At 45.7% G+C, this 25,190-nt stretch overlaps 1 protein-coding gene across 3 annotated transcripts in view; it reads left to right on the forward strand.

The window, feature by feature from the left end:
- The window catches only part of LOC147112130 (52 kDa repressor of the inhibitor of the protein kinase-like), a 67,863-nt gene that overhangs the window by 22,765 nt on the left and 19,908 nt on the right, over positions 1–25,190 (forward strand). For 2 of the 3 annotated variants that reach the window (XM_085999704.1, XM_085999705.1), the window contains exons 1-4: positions 4,077–4,200; positions 11,666–11,786; positions 13,708–13,821; positions 13,943–13,979. In XM_085999704.1, the coding sequence (XP_085855830.1) occupies positions 4,109–4,200; positions 11,666–11,786; positions 13,708–13,821; positions 13,943–13,979 (364 nt within the window). In that variant the 5' untranslated portion in view covers positions 4,077–4,108. Of the gene's footprint in view, positions 1–4,076; positions 4,201–11,665; positions 11,787–13,707; positions 13,822–13,942; positions 13,980–25,190 lie in introns of those variants that run through there. The other variant, XM_085999703.1, reaches the window with a different exon arrangement.

Below are 25,190 nucleotides of genomic sequence, written 5' to 3' on the forward strand. Positions count from 1 at the left end.
CAGGGGGAGTTCTCCCCGGTGTCCTGGGCAACATTTATCCCTCAACATCACTAAAAACAGATTATCTGGTCATTATCACATTGCTCTTTGTAGGACCTTTCTGTGCGCAAATCAGCTGTCGCGTTTCCTACATTGTAACAGTAACGATACTTCAAAATTACCCATTGGCTGTAAAGTGCTTTGGGATGTTCTTAAGTTGTGAAAAGTGCTGTATAAATTCAAGTCTGTCTTTTCTTTCTTTGTGGAAACCTTTTCACAGATTAAGCCTACCTACTTGACTTCTCACCATATCCCTCTCTCTCTCCAGAAGTGTGTCCAGTTCGCTCATGAACCCTTTGCGCCTACCAGATAATTCCACAATCCTCTTACCCTTTGGAAAACGTTCTCCCTGATTTCCTTTTATGCTCATAACTTTTAACTACATTGAACAATTTGCATGGATCGATTTTTGTCAGCTTGCTAGTTAGACTTGAAAACTTATTCCATCATCACTCTCCTTTTCCAAAAAGGGCCAACTTCCTTAACTGCAATTTCTCAGAATCGCCTTTTTTGCTTTTGTATCCTCCCATCCTCACTACAACCTGCCAACAGACAGCACTATTGCACCATCTATTTGAATGAGAAACTACGATTTTAAAAAAACACAACCCCTTCAGGCACACAGCTAAAGAAGGACTAGCATTTTTATAGTGTCTTTCACGACCTCAGGACGTCCCAAAGCGCTTTACAGCCAATGAAGTACTTTTGAAATGTAGTCACTGTTGTAATGTAGAAAATGCAGCAGCCAATTTTCACACAGCAAGATCCCACAAACCGCAATGTGATAATGACCAAATAGTCTTTTTTAGTGATGTTGATTGAGGAATAAATATTGGCCAGGACACCGGGGATAACTCCCCTGCTCTTTGAAATAGTGCCCTGGGATCTTTTATGTCCATCTGAGAGGGCAGATGGGGCCTCGGTTAACGTCTCATCCGAAAGACGGCACTGCAGCACTCCATCAGTACTGCACTGGAGTGTCAGCCTAGATTATTGTGCTCAAGTCTCTGGAGTGGGACTTGAACCCACAACCATCTGACTCAGGCGAGAGTGCTACCCACTGAGCCACACCTGACAGGTATGACACCTGCTGTTGTGATTTATGCTACTTCAACTCATTTTGTGTTGGACTAAAGTCATGGGTAGGGTAGGGTGGCAGGTTCACTTTGCTGAAGGACATTAATGAACCAGTTCGGTGTTTACAACAATTGAGAGATGCCGTGTCTTGCAGTTAACATTCTGCAGCTTATAAAATGTTAATTAAAATAAACGTATTAAATGGGATGTGTGTTAGTGTCCAATTGAAAGTATTTTTTCCCAATTAAAACCTTACCAGGGAAAGTGACGCTCAAACTTGGCATAGTGGACCAGTAATCTAGAGGCCCGGACTAATGATCCCGAGTTCAAGTCCCACCATGGCAGCTGGGGAATTTAAATTCAGTTAATTAAATAAAGAACATAAGAAATAGGAGCAGGAATAGGCCACTTGGCCCCTCGAGCTGCTCCGCCATTCAATGAGATCATGGCTGATCTTGGGCTCAAAGCCACTTCCCTGCCCGCTCCCCATAACCCTTCACTCCCTTATCTTGCAAAAATGTGTCTATCTCCACCTTAAATGTATTTAATGACCCAGCCTCCACGGCTCTCTGGGGCAGAGAATTCCACAGATTACAACCCTCAGAGAAGAAGTTCCTCCTCATCTCAGTTCTAAAAGGGCGACCCTTTATTCTGAAACTATGCCCCCGCGTTCTAGGTTTCCCCACGAGGGGAAACATCCTCTCTGCATCTACCTTGTCGAGCCCCCTCAGTATCTTGTATGTTTCAATAAGATCACCTCTCATTCTTCTAAACTCCAATGAGTATAGGCCCAACCTGCTCAACCTTCCCTCATACGTCAACTCCCTCATCTTAGGAATTAACCGAGTGAATCGTCTCTGAACTGCCTCCAATGCAAGTATATCCTTCCTTAAATAAGGAGACCAAAACTGTACAGTTGTAGCAGGACTTCCCTGGTTTTATACTCCAACACCCTTGCAATAAAGGCCAACATTCCATTTGCCTTTTTGATTACTTGCTGTACCTGCATGATAAAGATCTGGAATGAAAATCTAGCATCAGTAATGGTGACCATGAAACTACCGGATTGTCATAAAAACCCAACTGGTTCACTAATGTCCTTTAGGGAAGGAAACCTGCCGTCCTTACCTGGTCTGGTCTATCTGTGACTCCAGACCCACAGCACTGTGGTCGACTCTTAACTGCCCTCTGAAATGGGCCCCTCTGAAATGTCAAGAAGGCAGCTCACCAGCACCTTCTCAAGGGCAATTAGGGATGGGCAATAAATGCCGTCTCCCACATCTTGTGAATGAATTTAAAAAAAACTGGGTTCAGCTGGTAATAAATGCTCTTCCCTGCAGAAATGTGAGATAGTCCAAAGAACAAAAATAGATGCTGAGTATTAAATGCTCAATACTTTGTCCTGAGACAGAACAGCATTAAAACCATGTTATGATCCAGAAGTTAGCTTGCTTCTGTTGTATAATATCAGTCATATTTTCTGGGATCTGCTTATTTAAATTCTATTTCATAAGTGTTCATAAAGCCTTCAACATTAACCCAGCTTATGAAATCTCCTGAAAGTGGCTTCTATACCAAAACGCCATCAATATATTGGTGAAGACAAACATGGTAGAAGGCAAAACCATTTGAACACGAGGTTTTCATCTTCAGAATGGAATGCAGCAAAATGGGACACCTTTTAAATCCAATTGGTTGTTTCTTAGTGGTCACCCTGCCCCCACCTGCCTTTTTGTGTCATGATGTGGAGACATTAATAAATTTAGATTTAGTTTTGATGAATTTTCATTATCAACGCCAAAAAAAATGTTGTCAGCCGTGGCTCAGTGGGTAGCACCCTCGCCTGTGAGTCAGAAGGTTGTGGGTTCAAGTCCCTCTCCAGAGACTTCAGCACAAAAATCTAGGCTGATGCTCCAATGCCGAGGCCCCGTCTACTCTCTCTGGATGTAAAAGATCCCATGACACTATTTTGAAGAAGAGCAAGGGGGTTATCCTTGGTGTCCTGGCCATAATTTATCCCTCAATCTATATCACCAAAAAAACAGATTATCTGGTCATTGTCACATTGCTGTTTGCGTGAGCTTGCTGTGCACAAATTGGCTGCTGAGTTTCCTACAGTGACTACCCATCAAAAGCGTTGAGGGAGTGCCATCTCAGACGTGCCGTCTTTCGGATGAGTCATAACGACACAGAAGGAGGCCATTCGGCCCATCAAGTCCGTGCCGGCTCTCTGTGGAGCAATCCAGTCAGTCCCATTAAACGACGTTAAACCGAGGCCCCGTCTCCCCTTCAAATTGGCTGTTAAGCGCTTTGGGATGTCCTGGGGTCGTGAAAGGTGCTATATAAGGGGTCACAGTCTAAGGATAAGGGGTAAGCCATTTAGGACAGAGATGAGGAGGAATTTCTTCACCCAGAGAGTGGTGAACCTGTGGAATTCTCTACCACAGAAGGCAGTGGAGGCCAATTCATTAAATATATTCAAGGAGTTGGATATATTTCTTAAGGCTAAAGGGATCAAGGGATATGGGGAGAAGGCAGGGACAGGGTACTGAATTTGGATGATCAGCCATGATCTCATTAAATGGCGGAGCAGGCTCGAGGGGCCGAATGGCCTGCTCCTATCTTCTATGTTTCTATAAATTTAAAATAAAAACTATTTTCCTGCTCTCAAATTTTAAAATTGCAACCAATTAAAAAAATTTTTTTTAACAAGATGGTGAAGACATGTTGAACCTCCTGATGGCATTTGCAGCTTGCTAACAAATGGCAATTTTATGTGTGTTTGTATGTATGTGTGTGTGTATACATATTGGCGCGGTGGCGCGGCGCATTGTGGTATAGCGGAGGACCAGCCTGACCTCCCAAACCGCAGCTGGAGCAGGGGAGGGGAAAAAAGGCGTCGTTTGCTTTAGTAGGGGGAGGGGAAATCCCGTTCTTTTTCTTTTGCTGGAGAAGGGTGGGTGGGGGGAGTGGTGGAAATAATAATAATAAGATGCCGAATTTCTGCGCGGCTCCGAACTGCAGCAGGGGCAGCGCCAACTACCCGGACCTACCTTTCTTCAGGTTCCCCAGAGACCCCGAGAGGTGAGGGCTGGAACACTGGATCCATCTGTTTAATTTGTAATTAAAAGTAATTCTCCTGTGTGGGTGGGGAATAAAAGGTCGCAGTTTGTTAACGTAGTTGCGGGCGGGGGTGGGGGGAGCTGATGATGCGGGTTGTAGCCGTGCGGTCGAGGGCGGTGCTTTAAAATTTATTGTCGGGCTTGTCTTTCCACTTTCCGTCGCTAGGCCTCGCCGTCCCGGGCGGGCGGGAGGGAAGGGCGCATGCGCAGAAGCGGCTGGCTGCCAATTCTGTATCTTTCCAAGGCTGAGAAAAAATGAAGGACTTGGCAATTTCTACTGCGCCTCTCGCAACCTCGGGATGTGTCAAAGCGCTTCACAGCCAATGAAGTGCTTTTTTTTGTTGTTGTTGAAGTGCAGTCGCTGTTGTAACGTAGGCAGCCAATTTGCGTGCAGCAAGATCCCACAAACATAGAAACATAGAAGATAGGAGCAGGAGTAGGCCATTCGGCTCCTCGAGCCTGCTCCACCATACAATACAATCATGGCTGATCATCCAAATTCAGTACCCAGTCCCTGCTTTCTCCCCATATCCCTTGATCCCTTTAGCCGTAAGAAATATATCCAACTCCTTCTTGTCTTGAATATATTTAATGATGATTTGGCCTCTACTGCCTTCTGTGGTAGAGAATTCCACAGGTTCACCACTCTCTGGGTGAAGAAATTCCTCCTCATTTCTGTCCTAAATGGCCTACCCCTTATCCTTAGACTGTGACACCTGGTTCTGGACTCCCCGACCATCGGGAACATCCTTCCTGCATCTAGTCTGTCCAGTCCTGTCAGAATTTTATACGTTTCAATGAGACAAGCAGTCACGCCATCGTGGCCAGATAATCTGTTTCAGCCGATGTTTGGTTGCGGGATAAATATTGGTCCGGTATAACTCCCCCCTGCTCTTCTTCGAAATGGTGGCCCTGGGATCTTTTTACGTCCATCAGAGAGGGCAGACGGGGCCTCGATTTCACATCTCATCCGAAAGACGGCAGCTCCGACAGTGCGGCACTCACTCAGCACTGCACTGGAGTGTCAGCCTAGATTATTGTGCTCGAGTCGCTGGTGCGGGACTTCAACCCACATCCTTCTGACTCTTGGGGCGAGGGTGCTACCCACTGAGCCGCTGCTGAGATGGATAGATTTTTGGACATTCAGGGAATCGAGGGATATGAGGATGGCATGGAAAGTTTGAGTTAGAATCATAGAAATTCACGATGTAGAAGGAGGCCGTTTGGCTGACCGTAAAAACAGCTGCTTATAGGAGCTTGCTGAGTGCAAATTGGCTGCCGCGTTTCCTACATTATAACAGTGACCACACTTCAAAATTACCATTGGCTGTAAAGCTAAAGGGATCAAGGGATATGGGGAGAAGGCAGGGACAGGGTACTGAGTTTGGATGATCAGCCATAATCTCATTGAATGGCGGAGCAGGCTCGAGGGGCCGAATGGCCTACTCCTGCTCCTATCTATCTTCTAAAGTGCTTTGGGACGTCCAGCGGTCATGAAAAGCACTCTATAAATGTACGTCTTTCTTTCTATCCCTCTAGCCTAATTCCACTTTCCAGCTCTTGGTCCGTAGCCCTGTAGGTTACGGCACTTCGAGTGCATATCCAAGTACTTTTTAAATGTGATGAGGTTTTTTGCGTCTACCACCCTTTCAGGCAGTGAGTTCCAGACTCCCACTGCCCTCTGGGTGGAAAAAAAATGTACAGCACACACACAGCCCACTCAGTCCCACTGCTCCATGCTAGTGTTTGTATGAACATAAGAATTAGGAGCAGGAGTAGGCCATACAGCCTCTCGAGCCTGCTCTGCCATTCAATAAGATTATGGTTGATCTTCTGTTTGAACTGGAACAGAGGAGGCTGAGGGGAGACTTAATTGAGGTGTATAAAAATGATGAGGGGCCTGGATAGAGTGGCTGGAAAGGATCTATTTCCCTGAGCAGAGAGGTCAGTAACCAGGGGGCATAGATTTAAAGTCATTGGTGGAAGGTTTAGAGGGAGTTGAGGAGAACTGTTTTTACCCAGAGGGTGGTGGGGGTCTGGAACTCACTGCCTGAAAGGGCGGTAGAGGCAGAAACCCTCATCACATTAAAAAAGTACTTGGATATGCACTTGAAGTGTTGCAACCTACAAGGCTACGGACCAAGAGCTGGAAAGTGGGATTAGGCTGGATCGCTCTTTTTTCGGCCGGCACTGACACAATTGGCCTAATGGCCTCCTTCTGTGCTGTAAACTTCTATGATTCTAACTCCACCTTCCCACACGATCCCCATATCCCTTGATTCCTTTGGTATCCTAAAATCTTACTGCTCTCTGTCTTGAATATGATCGGGGTGTGACGTCACCAGGGAGCAGGTAAGTGATTGGTTGGTGAGTATTTCTCTCTTTTCATTACAAGCTTGAATTCTGTGGTGTTAAATTTCATGGGGCTTTGTGTTGTAGTGAGAACAGTTGGTAAATAAAGCGCCCTAGAGTATACCTGTAACTGGGGTATTGAATACATTTTTAGATTAATTAAAGGAGTAAGTCATGGCAGGAGAGCTCAGACCCGTGTTCTGCTCCTCCTGCTCTATGTGGGAAATCAGGGACGCTGCCAGTGTCCCTGGCGACCATGTGTGCGGGAAATGCATCCAGCTGCAGTTACTTGTAGACCGCATTGTGGCGCTCGAGCTGCGGGTGGATGAGTTTTGGAGCATGCGCGATGCTGAGAGGCTCGTGGATAGCACGTTTAGCGAGTTGTTCACGCCTCAGGGTAGGGCTGCACAGGGGGTGACCATCAGGCGGAGCAACAGAGGCAGGCAGGAAGTGCAGGGGCCCCCTGCGGACATCCCCCTTTCAAACAAGTATACCAAGTTGGATACTGTTGAGGGGGATGACTCACCAGGGGAAGGCAGCAGCAGCCAGCTTCCTGGCACCAGGGACGCTTCTGCTGCTCAGAAAGGGAGGAAAAAGAGTGGGAGAGCAATAGTGGTAGGGGATTCTATCGTAAGGGGAACAGATAGGCATTTCTGTGGCCGCAAACGTGACTCCAGGATGGTTTGTTGCCTCCCTGGGGCCAGGGTCATGGATGTCACTGAGCGGCTACAGGGCATTCTTAAGTGGGAGGGTGAGCAGGCAGAGGTCGTGGTCCACATTGGGACCAACGACATAGGTAGGAAGGGGGATGAGGTCCTGCATCAAGAATTTAGGGAGCTAGGTAACAGATTAAAGAGCAGGACCTCAAAGGTTGTAATCTCTGGATTACTCCCAGTGCCACGTGCTAGTGAGTATAGGAATAGGAGGATAGAGCAGATGAATGCGTGGCTAATGAGTTGGTGTAGGGGGGAGGGTTTTACTTTCCTGGATCACTGGGCTTGCTTCTGGGGAAGGTGGGACTTGTACAAGTCGGACGGGTTGCACCTGAACCAGAGCGGGACAAATATCCTTGCGGGGAGGTTTGCTAGCACTGTTGGGGGGGGTTTAAACTAACTTGGCAGGGGGATGGGATACAGAGGGGAGCTGAAAGAGGGGGCGATGTGCTGCCAATTATAGAGAAAAAAACAAGTCAGCTTGGTAGATAGGGCAAATATACAAGGGCAAGGCTAGATGGCATCTATTTTAATGCAAGGAGTCTTGCAAATAAGGTGGATGAACTGAAGGTGTTGATAAACACATGGGAGTATGATATTGTTGCTATCACGGAGACATGGTTGAGGGAGGGGCAAGACTGGCAGCTCAATATTCCGGGGTACAGAATCTTCAGGCGAGACAGAGGGGGGGGTATAAGAGGAGGGGGTGTAGCAATATTAATTAAGGAGTCAATTACTGCAGTAAGGAGGGATGACATAGTAGCAGGTTCCTCTAATGAGGCCATATGGGTGGAGCTTGAAAACAAGAAGGGGGCAAGCACTTTGCTGGGAGTGTACTATAGGCCTCCAAACAGCCAGGGGGAGATAGAGGAACAGATATGTAGGCAAATCTCAGAGAAATGTGCAAATAACAGGGTAATAATAATGGGGGATTTCAACTTCCCCAATATTAACTGGGATAGTCAGAGTGTGAAAGGCACAGAGGGTGTAGAATTCGTAAAGTGCATCCAGGAGAGCTTTTTGAGCCAGCATGTAGAAGGTCCTACAAGAGAGGGGGCGGTACTGGACCTAATTCTAGGAAATGTGGCCGGCCAAGTGGAAGAAGTGCTAGTAGGTGAGCACTTTGGTGACCGTGACCATAATATGGTGAGATTTAAGGTGGCCATGGAAAAGGACAGGGATGGGCCGGAAATAAAGGTTCTAAATTGGGGGAAGGCCGATTTTAATAGGATAAGGCAGGATCTGGCCAAAATGGACTGGGATCAGCTACTGGTAGGAAAATCCGCATCGGAGCAATGGGAGGCTTTCAGAAGGGAGATTGAGATCATACAATGGCAACATGTTCCCGTAAAGGTCAAGGGTGGTTCCAAAAACCACAGGGAACCGTGGATGTCAGGGGATATACGAGAATGGATTAGAAAAAAAGGAGGGCTTTTGGCAGATACAAAAGGCTAAAGACGGAGGAAGCCCTAGAGGAGTACAAAAAGTGCAGGGGGATACTTAAAAGAGAAATTAGGCGATCAAGGAGGGGCCATGAAATAACACTGGCGAGCAAAATAAAGGAAAATCCTAAGATGTTTTATAAGTATATTAAGGGTAAGAGGATAACTAGGGAAAAAATAGGGCCCATTAGGGACAAAAGTGGCAATATGTGTGTGGAGCCGGAAGATGTAGGAGGGGTTCTAAATGAATTTTTTGCATCTGTTTTCACTATGGAGAGGGACGATGTAGACATAGAAATAGGGCGGGGGGACTGTGATATGCTCGAACACATTAACATCGAGAGGGAGGAGGTATTGGCGGTTTTAGCAGGCCTAAAAATGGATAAATCCCCAGGCCCGGACGAAATGTATCCCAGGCTGCTGTGTGAGGCAAAGGAAGAGATTGCGGGGGCTCTAACACACATATTCAGAACCTCTCTGGCCACAGGGGATGTGCCAGAGGACTGGAGAACCGCTAATGTAGTTCCATTATTCAAGAAGGGGAGTAGGGAAAAACCGGGGAACTACAGGCCAGTGAGCCTAACATCAGTGGTGGGAAAATTATTGGAAAAAATTCTGAGGGACAAAATCAGTCTCCACTTGGAGAGGCAAGGATTAATCAGGGATAGTCAACATGGCTTTGTCAAGGGAAGATCATGTCTGACTAATTTGATTGAATTTTTTGAGGGGGTGACTAGGTGTGTGGATGAGGGTAACGCAGTGGATGTGGTATACATGGATTTCAGTAAGGCCTTCGATAAAGTCCCGCACAGGAGACTGGTCAAGAAGGTAAGAGCCCATGGAATCCAGGGTGCCTTGGCACGTTGGATACAAAACTGGCTTAGTGGCAGAAGGCAGAGGGTGATGGTCGAAGGTTGTTTTTGTGACTGGAAGCCTGTGGCCAGTGGGGTACCACAGGGATCGGTGCTGGGTCCCTTGCTGTTTGTGGTCTATATTAATGACTTGGATATGAATGTAAAAGGTATGATCAGTAAGTTCGCGGATGATACAAAAATTGGTAGGGTGGTAAATAGCGAGGAGGGCAGTCTCAGTCTGCAGGACGATATCGATGGGTTGGTCAGATGGGCGGAACAGTGGCAAATGGAATTTAACCCGGAAAAGTGCGAGGTGATGCACTTTGGGGGGACTAACAAGGCAAGGGAATACACAGTGAATGGTAAGACCCTAGGCAAGACGGAGGGTCAGAGGGATCTGGGTGTGCAAGTACACAGATCCCTGAAGGCGGCGGAACAGGTGGATAAGGTGGTAAAAAAGGCATATGGGATACTTGCCTTCATTAGCCGAGGCATAGAATATAAGAGCAAGGAGGTTATGATGGAGCTGTATAAAACACTGGTAAGGCCACAGCTGGAATACTGTGTGCAGTTCTGGTCGCCACACTACAGGAAGGATGTGATAGCTTTGGAGAGGGTGCAGAGGAGATTCACCAGGATGCTACCAGGGCTGGAACGCTTCAGCTATGAAGAGAGACTGGGCAGATTGGGTTTGTTTTCCTTGGAGCAGAGGAGGCTGAGGGGGGACATGATTGAGGTGTACAAAATTATGAGGGGCATAGATAGGATGGATACTAAGGAGCTTTTTCCCTTAGTAGAAGGGTCAATAACTAGGGGGCACAGATTCAAGGTAAAGGGCGGGAGGTTTAGAGGGGATTTGAGAAAGAACTTTTTCACCCAGAGGGTGGTTGGAGTCTGGAACTCACTGCCCGGAAGGGTTGTGGAGGCTGGAACCCTCACAACATTCAAGACGCATTTGGATGAGCACTTGAAATGCCACAGCATACAAGGCTACGGACCAAATGCTGGAATATGGGATTAGATTAGACAGGGCGTGATGGCCGGCGCGGACACGATGGGCCGAAGGGCCTCTATCCGTGCTGTATGACTCTATGACGACTCTATGACTCAGCAACTGAGCTCTCTGGAATAGAGAATTCCAAAGATTCACAACCCTCTGAGTAAAGAATTTTCTCCTCATCTCAGCCCTTTTCCTGAGACTTAAATATGCTCCACCTTGCTTCATCTCACCCAATCAACATATCCTCTATTCCTTTCTCCTTCAAGTTTATCTAGCCTCCCCGTAAAATGCATCTATGTTATTTGCCTCAATTACTTTGTATGGTAACGAGTTCCACATTCTCACCACTCTCTGGTAGCACAGAGCTATCCAATTAGTTTCTTTTCCCATAGACCTCTTACCCTTCCTCCATAACTTCATAAGGGTATGGTGAGTTCAAATCCCACCACGGCACCATTTAAATTCAGTTAATTAAATAAATCTGGAATAAAAAGCTAGTGTCAGTAATAAAGTGCATTGGCACTATTATGTTTATGTTTATGTTACAAGTCAAATGAATGTTAAATGTCTTAATCAAAATGTACACTCTCGGGAGCCGCAAGCTTACATTTCGTTGTACTGCACTTGTGCACTAACAATGACAATAAAGTTGATTATTATTATGAAACTATCGGATTGTCGTAAAAACCCATCTGGTTCACTAATGTCCTTTAGGGAAGGAAATCTGCCGTCCTTACCCGGTCTGGCCTATATGTGACTCCAGACCCACAGCAATGTGGTTAACTCTTAAGTGCCCTCTGAAATGGCAGCTCACCACCAACTTCTCAAGGGCAATTAGGGATGGGCAATAAATGCTGGCTTTGCCGGTGACGTCCACATCCCAGGAACAGATTTTTAAAAAGCTGTTTCCTTTGGCACATGCACAGACAATTACATTGAATATTTTATTGAAAAAAATACTTGGTAAAGATTCTGCTTTTTCCCGTTAATAAACGAAATTGAAATGCAAGCGCTTTATCAAAGTTGGGTAATAAAAAAAAACATTGCTTTTTTTGTGTTAATGTAGGTGTCAGAAATGGGTGGAGAACTGCCGGAGAGCAGATCTGGAAAACCGCTCTGCTGAACAGCTTCACAAACAGTACAGGCTATGTGCGAGACACTTCGAACAATCCCTGATATGCACAAACGTAAGTTGGAACAGAATTCTTCCCACCTATACTGTGACGAGCTGTTGGAAATAATAACCTATACTTGGAATAAATGTGTAGAACGAATCCAAATTTAAATTTTGTGGCTCTTTCGTCGATCTGTAGTAATTTTTTTGAAACTGCTAGAATTTGTTTTCCGACTTGTTCTATTTCCCTGTTTCAGTAACTGACAATTTTTTTTTTAAATCACAGTACCCTGAGTCTAGAGGTGAGTTGGTTGTGATTATGAAAACTGGAATATTATCAGAATGGCTTAGTGGGCACATTCATTGCTTAGTGCGGAACTAAGCCATACAGAACAGCAAGTTCTGGTTCAATTCTTGGGTTGTGCCAATTCAGCCAGGCCAGCAATAGGCAGGCTGCAGTTGGCCTCCTCATTCCAGGGCTCGGGAGGAGAAAAATCAGTCGGCATTCTTGCCTGTGATTGCTATACTGTGACTCCTGCTGGAAGGTTTTATATGTTTGTTCTCATCAGACATTCACAATTAGGAAAACAGGAATTGCTAGATGATAAAAGATTGAGGTCCGTCTCGTTCACCTTCTACCATCCTGATAGTCGCATGATACAATGATCATGGAATAGTACGGCACAGAAGGAGGCCATTCAGCCCATCGAGTCTGCACCGGCTCTTTCGAAGAGCAATCCAGTTAGTCCCACTCCCCCGCTCTTTCCCCATAGCCCTGCAATTTTCTATCCGTCAAGTATTTATCCAATCCCCTTTTGAAGGCTACTATTGAATCTGTATCCACCACCCTATCAGGCAGCGCATTGCAAATCCTAACCACTTGTTGTGTAAAAAAGTTTTCCTCATGTCGCCTCTGGCTCGTTTGGCAATCATCTTAAACCTGTGCCCTCTGGTTATCGACCCTTCAGCCATTGGAAACAGTTTCTCTTTATTTACTCTATCTAAATCCATCATGATTTTAAACAACCTCTTATCAAATCTCCTCTTAGCCTTCTCTGCTCCAATGATAATGGAGCTACTGACTTAATCATAGCAAACAATCTGTATCAATGAGTCTACAACAGATCCAGACATGAAGCGAGGAAAACCGCCAGTGGTGGAGCTTGGGAACAATAGGTTAAAAGTCTCCTGTTCCTCCCATGCACTCCACACTTATCATACGTCATGTCTCAAATTACTCAAATACTGTATCCCAAAATGTCATTCTGAAAGAAATCGATCTAGTTTGCATTTGAATGAATCAACACTTTCTGCTTCCCCCATCTGCCTAGGGAGTCTGTTCCATAGATTGCCCACTCGCTCACTGAAATATTGTTTCTGTGGATTAGTTTTGAATTTGCAGGACATGTCTTCTGGTTCTACTATCCTGGTCAAAATAAAACAGCCTGTGCTGGTCTACATTATCGATCTCCTTTTAGAATCTTAAAAACAGCAATCATAACACCTCTCCATGTTCTCTGGAAAAAGGAAGATTACCAGTTTACATAATTGCTCCTCATAATCTGATTCCTCCACTCCCCCCAATCATTCTGGTTGCTCTCTTCTGTACCAGCTCAAGAGCTGCAATATTCTTATTGCACTAAACTAAAACTGTACACAGTATTCTAAGTGCAGTCGCACCAATAATTTATCAAGTAGCGGGATTACTCCACTATTTTGACACAGTACGAGCCTTTTAATACATCCAAACATCTGAACTGCTTTACTCACTGCCGCCGAGCATTGCTATAATTAGTGAACTGTGAAGCTTGCAACTGTCGAATAGCTTGTAGCGCTCCAACATGAAGAACTGACTGAAGAATCAGAGGGCTGCTAGACCTTATGAGAGAAATGGAGAAAATATAGATGGGAGAACTAAAGTTATTTTTTTTTAAAGCATTTGACATCACCAATAAAACACCTAACATAACTTAAAATCATAAACTTGTTTTCAGAGCCCTTACAGAACAGTCCTCAAGGATAATGCAGTGCCAACCTTGTTCGACTTAACAAGTCATCTCAATAAACCTGAAGGCAAACACAGAAAGCACAAGAGGATAAAAGAACTGGTAAGCTATTGCCTCTGTGTGATTCACAGTGCTGATCGTCACTTGTGTGGTATCTCATTTTGTGAACCTTTTGAATATGTTAAGATAGCATCAAGTCTTTCCTTTTCCTCCCTTGTTGTAGACTGAGGAAGATTTGCTGAGGGTGAAGGCACCAAGAAGTAAGTAGCTCCGTCACACAATGAAAGTTGACCCATGTGTACAGATTATATACTTTCAAACAAATAGTTCTAGGGCTAGTATTTTTGTGGTAGGCTAATTAACCAGATGTTTAAGTTTGAATTCAGAGGAACTTAAGAACATAAGAATTAGGAACAGGAGTAGGCCATACAGCCACTCAAACCTGCTCCGCCATTCAATAAGATCATGGCTGATCTTCAACCTCAACTCCACTTTCCCGCCTGATCTCCATATCACTTGATTCCCCTAGAGTCCAAAAATCTATCGATCTCAGCCTTGAATATACTCAATGACTGAGCCTCCACAGCCCTCTGGGGTAGAGAATTCCAAAGATTCACCACCCTCTGAGTGAAGAAATTCTCCTCATCTCAGTCTTAAATGGCCGACTCCTTATCGTGGGACTGTGCCGCCTAGTTCTAGACTCTCCAGCCAAGGGGAAACAGCCTCTCGACATCTATTCTGTTAATCCTCCTCAGAATATATGTTTCAATGAGATCCCCTCTCATTCTTCTAAACTTCAGAGAGTATAGGCCCAATCCACTCAATGGAAATTATTTCAACATTGAAAACTTTTGTAAAATAGTTACCATTTCCATTTATTTCAAAAATGCACCCCTGATTGCTCAGCTTGTTAAATGATGGTGAGCGGCTGAGCCATAACAATGTGCATTTATGTAGCACCTTTTTCATGTTTTAAAAAAAAAATAGTCCCAGAGTCCGTCCTATATAGCAATGCAGAAAAAGGGTGCCAAGCCAGGAAAGAAGCGATCAGAAGGAGTAACCGAAATCTTGGTCGGAGATGAGTGGTCAAGAAAAGATAGAAAAAAACTTGCATTTATATAGCTCCTTTCAAGACCTCGAGACGTCCCAAAGCGATAAATAAGGAGGAAGGGAGGTTAGAGATGGGAGTTAATTGGCAAGAATGGAAGGAGTGGATTTTTTTTTTGAGCGGGGAACAATAACAGCAGTTTTGAAAGGGAGGGGATGTTGCTTGAGAGGTAACCATTGATGATACCCACTAGCTTGTGAGCCAGGAAGGGGAGTTGGTTGGTTAGAAATTGGGTGGAAAAGGATCAAGAGAGCAGGGGGTAGGTTTCATGAATGAGATGAGGTTGGAGAGGTACCGGGGGTGAAACTGTAGAGAACAAGGGCTCAGGCTGGAGTGGGTGAGGGACATAGCGGGGATGGGAAGCTAGGTCCCGGATCAAGAGGAGGGGAGAACTGAGCAGAGGTAGCTGCATGTGTGGCCTTGATTTTGGTGGGGGGAGGGGGAATGCTCAACCGGGCTAACCTAGGATAAAAACAGAAAGCGCTGGAAATACTCAGCCGGTCAGGCAACATCTGTGGAGAGAATTTTCTTCCCTATCTTTCCTGAATACCTTGTATCCAGGAATCTTTAGTGCCCAATCCTGCCCTTTTTTGAGCAAGGTCTCCGTTATCACCACGACATCATATTGTCATGTGACTATTTGCGCCTGCAGCTCAGCAACCTTATTTACCACACTTTGTGCGTTTCCACACATGCCCTGTAAACCTATCTTAGACCTTGTATTCTCTCTTAGTCTGACCCTACCTAATATCGTACTATTTCTTACTCCAGTGCTATCTGTCTCTCCCAATCCTTTGTGCATTTTGTTTCTCCTTTCTAATTCTACATCCTGGTGCCCATCCCCCTGCCAAATTAGTTTAAAATCTCTCCAACAGCACTAGCAACCCCTGCCGCGAGGATATTGGTCCTGGCTCTGTTGCGTTGCAACCCGTCCGACCTGTCCACGTCCGACCTCCCCCAGAACCGGTCCCAATGTCCCAGGAATCTAAAGCTTTCCCTCCTGCACTATCTCTCCAGCCACACATTCATCTGCTCTATCCTCCTATTTCTATACTCACTAGCTTGGGGCACCCGGAGCAATCCGGAGATTACTACCTTTGAGGTCCTACTTATTAATCTCTTTCCTAGCTCCCTTATATCTGCTTGCAGGACATTATCCCTCTTTCTACCTATGTCATTGATACAGATATGGACCACATGGCTGTTCACCCTCCCCCCCCCCCCACCCCCCCCCCCCCCCCCTCAGAATATCCTGCAGCCACTCCGTGACATCCTTGACCCTGACACCAGGGAGGCAACCTGGAATCACGTCTGTGGCCGCAGAAACGCCTGTCTGTTAGATTCATAGAATTATAGAATGGTTACCGCACTGAAGGAGGCCATTCGGCCCGTTGAGCCCGTTCCGGCTCTCTGCAAGAGCATTTCAGCTAGTCCCGCTCCCCCACCCTTTCCCCGTAGCCCTGCAATTTTTTTTTCCTTCAGATACTTACCCAATATCCTTTTGAAAGCCACAATTGAGTTTGCCTCTACCACCCTTTCAGGCAGTGCATTCCAGACTCTAACCACTTGCTGCATAAAAAAGTTTTTCCTCATGTCGCCTTTGGTTCTTTTGCCAATCACCTTAAATCTGTGTCCTCTGGTTCACGACCCTTCCACCAATGGGAACAGTTTCTCGCTATCTACTCTGTCTAGACTCCTCATGATTTTGAACATCTCTATCAAATCGCCTCTCAACCTTCTCTGCTCTAAGGAGAAAACCCCAGCTTCTCCAGTCTATCCATGTAACTGAAGTCCCTCATCCATGGAATCATTCTCGTAAATCTTTTCTGCACCCTCTCTAAGGCCTTCACATCCTTCCTAAAGTGCGGTGCCCAGAATTTGACATAATACTCCAGTTGAGGCCGAACCAGTGTTTTGTAAAAGTTTATCATAATTTATTTACTTTTTGTACTCTATGCCTCTATTCATGAAGTCCAGGATCCCGTAAGCTGTTTTAACCGCTTTCTCAACCTGCCCTGCCACCTTCAACGATTTGTGCACATATACCCCAGTCTCTCTGTTCATGCAGCCCCTTTAGGATTGTACCCTTTAGTTTATATTGCCTCTCCTCGTTCTTCCTACCAAAATGTATTACTTTGCACTTTACTGCGTTAAATTTCATCTGCCACGTGTCCGCCTGCCTGTCTGTCTTCTTGAAGTCTATCAGTATCCTCCTCACTGTTCACTATATTTCCAAGTTTTGAAATTGTGCCCTGTACACAAAGTCCAAGTCATTAATATATATCAAGAAAAGCAGTGATCCTAGTACCGACCCCTGAGGGAACCCCACTATATCTTCCTCCAGTCCGAAAAACAACCGTTCACCATTACTCTCTGTTTCCTGTCACTTAGCCAATTCTGTATCCATGCTACCACTTCCTTTTATTCCATGGGCTTCAACTTTGCTGGCAAGCCTATTATGTGGCACTTCATCAAACACCTTTTGGAAGTCCATGTACACCACGTCAACCACATTGCCTTCATCTCTGTTACCTCATCAGAAAACTTGATCAAATTAGTTAAACAAAATTTGCCTTTAACAAATCTGTGCTGGCTTTCCTTAATGAATCCACACTTGTCCAAGTGACTGTTAACTTTGTCCCTGATTATCGCTTCTACTGAGGTTAAACTGACTGGCCTGTAGTTGCTGGGTTTATCCTTGCACCTTTTTTTGAACAAGGGTGTAACATTTGCAATTCTCCAGTCCTCTGGCACCACCTGTATCGAAGGAGAATTGGAAGATTATGGCCAGTACCTTTGCAATTTCCTCCTCAACTTTCACCAGCATTCTAGGATGCATCTCATCTGGTCCTGGTGACTTAACTACTTTAAGTATAGACAGCCTTTCTAGTACCTCCTCTTTATCAATCTTTATCTCATCCAGTACCTCCACTACCTCCTCTTTCACTATGACTTTGGCAGCATCTTCTTCCTTGGTGAAGACAGATGCAAAGTACTCATTTAGTACCTCAGCCATGCCCTCTGCCTCCATGCGTAGGTCTCCTTTTTGATCTCTAATCGGCCCCACCCCTCCTCTTACTACCCGTTTATTATTTATATGCCTATAGAAGACTTTTAAATTCCCTTCTATGCTAGCTGCCAATCTAGTCTCATACTCTCTCTTTGCCCCTCTTATTTTCTTTTTCACTTCCCCTCTGAACTTTCTATATTCAGCCTGATTCTCACTTATATTCTCAACCTGACATCTGTCATATGCGCTCTTTTTCTGCTTCATCTTACTCTCTGTCTCGTCATCCAGGGAGCTCTGGCTTTAGTTGCCCTACCAGTCCCCCTCATGGCAATGGACCTGAACCATCTCTTTAAATGTAAGAAGTCACACAACACCAGGTTATAGTCCAACAGTTTTATTTGAAATCACAAGCTTTCAGAACGCTGCTCCTTCGTCGGGTGAAGTGGAGAGATGCCTATAGACATGGATTATATAGTCAGAGAATAATGCCAGATGATTACAGGTAATCTTTCTAACTGCCATTTATCACACCTCGGCAGAGAGATAATCACAGCAATCAAAGGTGTGAATGGTGTCCAAACAGGTCTCTGACTATATAATCCGTGTCTATAGGCATCTCTCCACTTCACCTGACGAAGGAGCAGCGTTCCGAAAGCTTGTGATTTCAAATAAAACTTGGACTATAACCTGGTGTTGTGTGACTTCTTACATTTGTCCACCCCAGTCCAACACCGGCATCTCCACACCATCTCTTTAAAGGCAGCCGATTCGATTACAGTTTTGCCTGCTAATCTTTGATTCCAATTTATCCAGGCCAGCTCCATTCTCAACCCACTGAAATTTGCCTTCCTCCAATTTAGTATTTTTACTCTAGATTGCTCCCTGTCCTTTTCCATAGCTAATCTAATCCTTATGATACTATGATCACTGTTACCTAACTGTTCCCTACTGACACTTGACCCACCTCATTACCCAGAACCAGATCCAGCAATGCCTCCTTCCTTGTTGGGCTGAAAACGTACTGATCAAGAAAATTCACCTGAACACACTTCAGAAATTCTTCCCCCTCTCTGCCCTTTACACGATTCCTATCCCAGTCTATATTAGGATAATTGAAGCCCCCATTCCCACTACTCTACAGTTCTTTCACCTCTCTAATTTCCCTGAAAATTTGCTCCTCTATATCTTTCCCACTAGTTGGTAGTTTATAGAATACACCGAGTAGTGTAATGGCACCTCTTGTTTCTTAACTAACCAAATCATTTCTGTCCTTGACCCCTCCAGGACATCCTCTCTCTCCAGCACTGTAACATTCTCCTTAACCAATACTGACACCCCACCTCCTTTCTTTCCTTCCCTATCTTTCCTGAACACCTTATATCCAGGAATATTTAAAACCCAATCCAGCCCATTTTTGAGCCAGGCCTCTGTTATCGCCATGACATCATGTTCCTATGTGGCTGTTTGCGCTTGCAGCTCACCAGCCTTATTTACCACGCTTTGTGCGTTTACACACATGCACTGTAAACCTATCTTAGACCTTCTTGTATTCTCTTTTGATCTGACCCCACCTAATACCTTACTATTGCTTGCTCTAGTGCTGTCTATCTCTCCCAATCCTTTGCGAACTTTGTTTCTCCTTTCTAATGCTACATTCTGGTGCCCAGCCCCCTGCCAAATTAGATTAAACCCTCTCCAACAGCACTAGTAAACCCCCTCCCATGAGGACATTGGTCCCGGCTCCGTTGAGGTGCAACCCGCCCAACCTGTACAGGTCCCACCTCCCCCAGAACCGGTCCCAATGCCCCAGGAATCTGAAACCCTCCCTCCTGCACCATCTCTCCAGCCACGCATTCATCTGCTCTATCCTCCTATTTCTGTACTCACTAGCTCATGGCACCGGGAGTATCCAGAGATTACTACCTTTGAGGTCATGAGGTCATAAGAACATAAGAAATAGGAGCAGGATTAGGCCACTTGGTCCTGCTTTTTAATCTCTTTCCTAGCGCCTTAAAATCTGCCTGCAGGACTTCATCCCTTTTTCGACCTATGTTATTGGTACCGATATGGACCACGACCTCTGGCTATTCACCCTCCCCCCTCAGAATGTTCTGCAGCCACTCATTCTTGACCCTGGCACCAGGGCAACATACCATCCTGGAATCACATCTGCGGTCGCAGAAACACCTGTCTGTTCCCCTAACTATCGAATCCCCTACCACTATTGCTTTCCCGATCCTCCTCTCTTTCCCCCCCTCCGCCCCCCCCCCCCCCCCCCCCCCCCCCCCCCCAATACAGCTGAGCCACCTGTGGTGCCATGGACTTGGCTCTGGCTGTACTCCCCAGAAGAACCATTGTCCTCACCAGTGTTCAGTACTGAATACTGGTTGGAGAGCAAGATGCACTTGGGGGATTCCTGTACTACCTACCTGGTTGTCCTTGTCTGTTGAATCCCCTATCACTATTGCTTTCCTGATCTTCCTCCTGCCTGGCCCCCTGTACAGCTGAGCTACCCGTGGTGTCGTGGACTTGGCTCTGGCTGTACTCTCCAGAGGAAACATTGCCTTTACCAGTATTTAGAACTGAATACTGGTTAGAGAATGGGATGCACTTTGGGGACTCCTGCACTAAGAACATAAGAAATAGGAGCAGGAGTAGGCCAATCGGCCCCTCGAGCCTGCTCCGCCATTCAATAAGACCATGGCTGATCTGATCCTAACCGCCAATCCACTATCACAGAACCATCTCCTGAATCTAACAGAATTAGACACACGAAATAGGAGCAGGATCAGGCTACACGGCCCCTGGGCCCGCTCCGCTACCCACAGGGCCATGACCGATCCGAACCTAGACTCATGTCCAAATTCCTGCCCGCTCCCCGTAACCCTTAATTCCCTTTACTTCTAGGAAACTGTCTATTTCTGTTTTAAATTTATGTAATGATGTAGCTTCTACAGCTTTTTGGGGCAGCATATTCCATGGACCTACCACCCTCTGAGTGAAGTAGTTCCTCCTCATCTCAGTTTTGAAAGAGCAGCCCCTTATTCTAAGACTATGCCCCCTAGTTCTAGTTTCACTCATCATCGGGAACATCCTCCCCGCATCCACCCGATCCAACCCCTTCACAATCTTATATGTTTCAATAAGATCGCCTCTCATTCTTCTGAACTCCAATGAGTAGAGTCCCAATCTACTCGACCTCTCCTCATATGTCCATCCCCTCATCCCCGGGATTAACCGAGTGAACCTTCTTTGTACTGACTCGAGAGCAAGTATGTCCTTTCTTAAGTATGGACACCAAAACTGTACGCAGTATTCCAGGTGCGGTCTCACCAATACCTTGTACAACTGAAGCAATACCTCCCTATTTTTATATTGTATCCCCCTAGCAATGAACGCCAACATTCCATTGGCCTTCTTAATCACTTGCTGCACCTGCATACTAACCTTTTGAGTTTCGTGCACCAGGACCCCCAGATCCCTTTGTACTTCAGTACTTTCCAGTTTCTTGCCATTAAGATAATAACTTGCTCTATGATTTTTCCTGCCAAAGTGCATAACCTCACACTTTCCAGTATTGTATTCCATCTGCCAAATCTCTGCCCACTTACTTAGCCTGTCTATGTCCCCTTGCAAGTTTTTTATGTCCTCCTCACTCACTACTTTCCCTCCCATCTTAGTATCATCTGCAAACTTTGATATGTTACACTCAGTCCCCTCCTCCAAATCGTTAATATAGATTGTAAAGAGTTGGGGACCCAGCACTGACCCCTGTGGAAGACCACGAGTTACTGATTGCCAGTCTGAGAATGAACCATTTATCCCAACTCTCTGCCTTCTGTTAGATAGCCAATCCTCTATCCATGCCAGAATATTACCCCCAATCCCGTGATTTTTTTATCTTAAGCAATAATCTTTTGTGAGGCACCTTATCAAATGCCTTTTGGAAGTCTAAATACACTACGTCCACTGGTTCCCCTTTATCCACCCTATATGTTACTTCCTCAAAGAACTCCAGCAAATTTGTCAAACATGACTTCCCCTTCATAAAACCATGCTGACTTTGTCCTATTAAATTATGATTATCCAAATGTCCTGTTACTGTCTCCTTAATAATGGACTCCAAAATTTTACTGACCACAGATGTTAGGCTAACCGGTCTATAGTTTCCAGCCTTCTGTCTACTGCCCTTTTTAAGTAAGGGTGTTACATTAGCAGTTTTCCAGTCTGCCGGGACCTTTGCCAAGTCCAGGGAGTTTTAGAAAATTATTACCAATGCATCCACAATCCCTACCGCCACTTCCCTCAAGACCCTAGGATGTAAGCCATCAGGTCCAGGTGATTTATCCGCCTTGAGTCCCATTATTTTACCGAGTACCACTTCCTTAGTGATTTTGATCGTGTTTAGCTCCTCCCCCCCCCCCCCCCCCCATAGCCCCGTTTGTCCAGTGTTGGGATATTCTTAGTGTCTTCTACTGTAAAGACTGATATAAAATATTCATTCAGTGTTTTTGCCATCTCCATATTTCCCACCATTAATTTCCCGGTCTCATCCTCTAAGGGACCAACATTTACTTTAGCCACCCTTTTTCTTTTTATATAACTATGAAAACTCTTACTATCTGTTTTTATATTTTTTGCTAATTTACTTTCATAATCTAGCTTCCCTTTCTTAATCAATCTTTTTGTTATTTTTTGCTGTCTTTTAAAGTTTTCCCAATCCTCTATCCTCCCACTAGATTTGGCTACCTTATATGCCCTTGTTTTTAGTCGAATACCATCCTTAATTTCTTTACTTAGCCACGGATGGCTGTCTTTTCTTTTACACCCTTTTCTTCTCAGTGGAATATATTTTTTTTGGAAGTTGTAAAATAACAGCACGGTGGCATAGTGGTTAGCACTGTTGCCTCACAGCGCCAGGGACCCGGGTTCGAATCCGGCCTCAGGTGACTGTGTGGAGTTTGCACATTCTCCCCGTGTTTGCGTGGGTTTTCTCCGGGTGCTCCGGTTTCCTCCCACAGTCCAAAGATTATTCCTTACCTCCACCCAAACTGTTTCATTATCCTGATCTTTTGACCCAATATCATTTCTCTGTATTACAGTGATTCCTTCCTTTATTAACATAGCCACCCCACCTCCCCTTCCTTCCTGCCTGTCCTTCCTGATCGTTAAATAACCTGGTATGTTTAATTCCCAGGCATTGTCACCCTGCAGCCATGTTTCTGTAATGGTCACAAGATCATACCCATATGTAGTTATTTGTGCCATTAACTCGTATATTTTGTTACGAATGCTACATGCATTCAGATAGAGAACTTTCAAAGATGTTTTGTGACACTTAGTTCCTGCTTTTGCCCTTTTTTATTACTTTACCTTTTACTCCATACCTTCTGCCCCTTCCTGACACGCTCTGGTTTTAAATTTCCCCACTGCTACCTAAGTCTATGACCACCTCTGTTGTCATTTTTATTATTTGCTCTCTAGGAACCTCCCCCCCCCCCCCCCCCCCCACTAGTTAGTTTAAAGCCCTCTCTACAGCCCTAGTTATATGATCCGCCAGGACTCTAGTCCCAGCACTGGCCAAGTGAAGCTCGTCCCGACGGAACAGCTCCCTCCTGCCCCAGTACTGGTGCCAGTGTCCCAGGAAGCAAAACCCATTTCTCCCACACCAGTGTTTGAGACACGCATTTAACTCTCTAATTTTATTTGTCCTAGCCAAATTCGCTCGTGGCTCAGGTAATAATATTACCCTTGTGGTTCTGCTTTTTAATTTGACTCCTAGCTGCTCAAACTCCCTCAGCAGAACCTCCTTCCTTGTCCTATCTATGTCATTGGCACCAACATGGACCACGACAACTGGATCCTCCCCCTCCCCTTCCAAGTTTCTCTCCAGTCCAGAGGCGATGTCCTTATCCCTGGCACCGGGCAGGCAACACAGCCTTCGGGACTCTCGCTCTCGGCTGCAAAGAACTCTATCTATCCCCCTAACGATACTATCCCCTACCACTACAACATTTCTTTTAACTCCCCCCACTTGAATGGACCCCCGCTCCACGGTGCTGTGGCCAGGTTGCTCATCCTCCCCGCAGTCCGTGTTCCCATCCTCACAGGGAGTAAGAGCCTCGAACCTGTTGGACAAGTGCAAGGGCTGCGGCTCCTCCAACACTACCTCCTGGATCCCTGTACCTGCCTCGCTTCTAGTCACACCATCCTGACCCTGGCCACGGACTACATCTGAATTAATTAATCTAATTGGTGTGAACACCTCGTGATACACAGAGTCCAGGTAACTCTCCCCCCTCCCTGATGTGTCTCAGTGTTTGAAGCTCGGACTCCAGCTCTTCAACACGGAGCCGGAGTTCCTCGAGCAGCCAACACTTACTACAAATTTGATCACCGTGAGCATCAATGGTGTCCACCAGCTCCCACATATTGCAGCAGTAACACATCACCTGATCTCCCATTCTATGTAATTAATTAAATTTTATATTATTCTTAAATACCCTCTGCCCCGATTCTAGATGGTGAATATCACACCTTAGAAACTATAAACCAAAGAGATTTAAGCTTAAAAAGGGAGAAATACTTACCAACCAATCACTTACCCGCTTTCTGGTGACGTCACACTTGGATTACTTTTCACCTCTCTCCTTCCCTCCGACTTCCCAGACTGGAGATTGGTACGCCTTACCTGGTCTCTGGAGCTTTTATAGCCCCGCTGCTGCCGCTGAGTTCCCGCCGACGCACTGAGGCCTTACCTGGTCTCTGGGGCCTTTTATAGCCCCGCTGCTGCCGCTGAAACACCCGCCTAACTGCCTGGTCCTCCTTGTCGCCCATTCCCTCTCTGCCTGCACACTCTTAAGCTGTGAGGTGACCACCTCCTGAAACGTGCTATCCACGTAGCTCTCAGCCTCACGGATACACTGCAGTGATGGCAGCTGCTGCTCAAGCTCCAAAACCCATAGCTTGAGCTCCTCCAGCTGACAACACCTGCACAAGATGTGCATTCCACAGGACTGAGGCGCCCTGCCATGCCTCTATTTAATAGACTATTAACTAACTTAACAGAAATAAACTCAAGACTGTTTTTAAAAAATCACCAGCTACTCACCAATCAGTTCCTTCCCTTGTGCTGACTTCACTTTAGCTCCTTCCAGGCTCCGCACTCTCAGGCCTACCTTTATATCCTCTCGCTCTAGGGCCTATTAACTTAGAGTCCTTGGCTTCTATGGCTCCACTTCTCCTTTTCAGTTAGATGTCTCAGCCGCCTTCTTCCTCTCTACCGAATTCCTACTATCACCAAGTGCTTGGGTTCCACTCCGATTGCATTCACCCAGCTCTGTCTCCAAGCTC

Source organism: Somniosus microcephalus, chromosome 10, assembly GCF_052327205.1.
Source record: "Somniosus microcephalus isolate GS21.2 chromosome 10, FLI_Smic_1.0, whole genome shotgun sequence".
NCBI classification, from domain to species: Eukaryota; Metazoa; Chordata; class Chondrichthyes; order Squaliformes; family Somniosidae; genus Somniosus; species Somniosus microcephalus.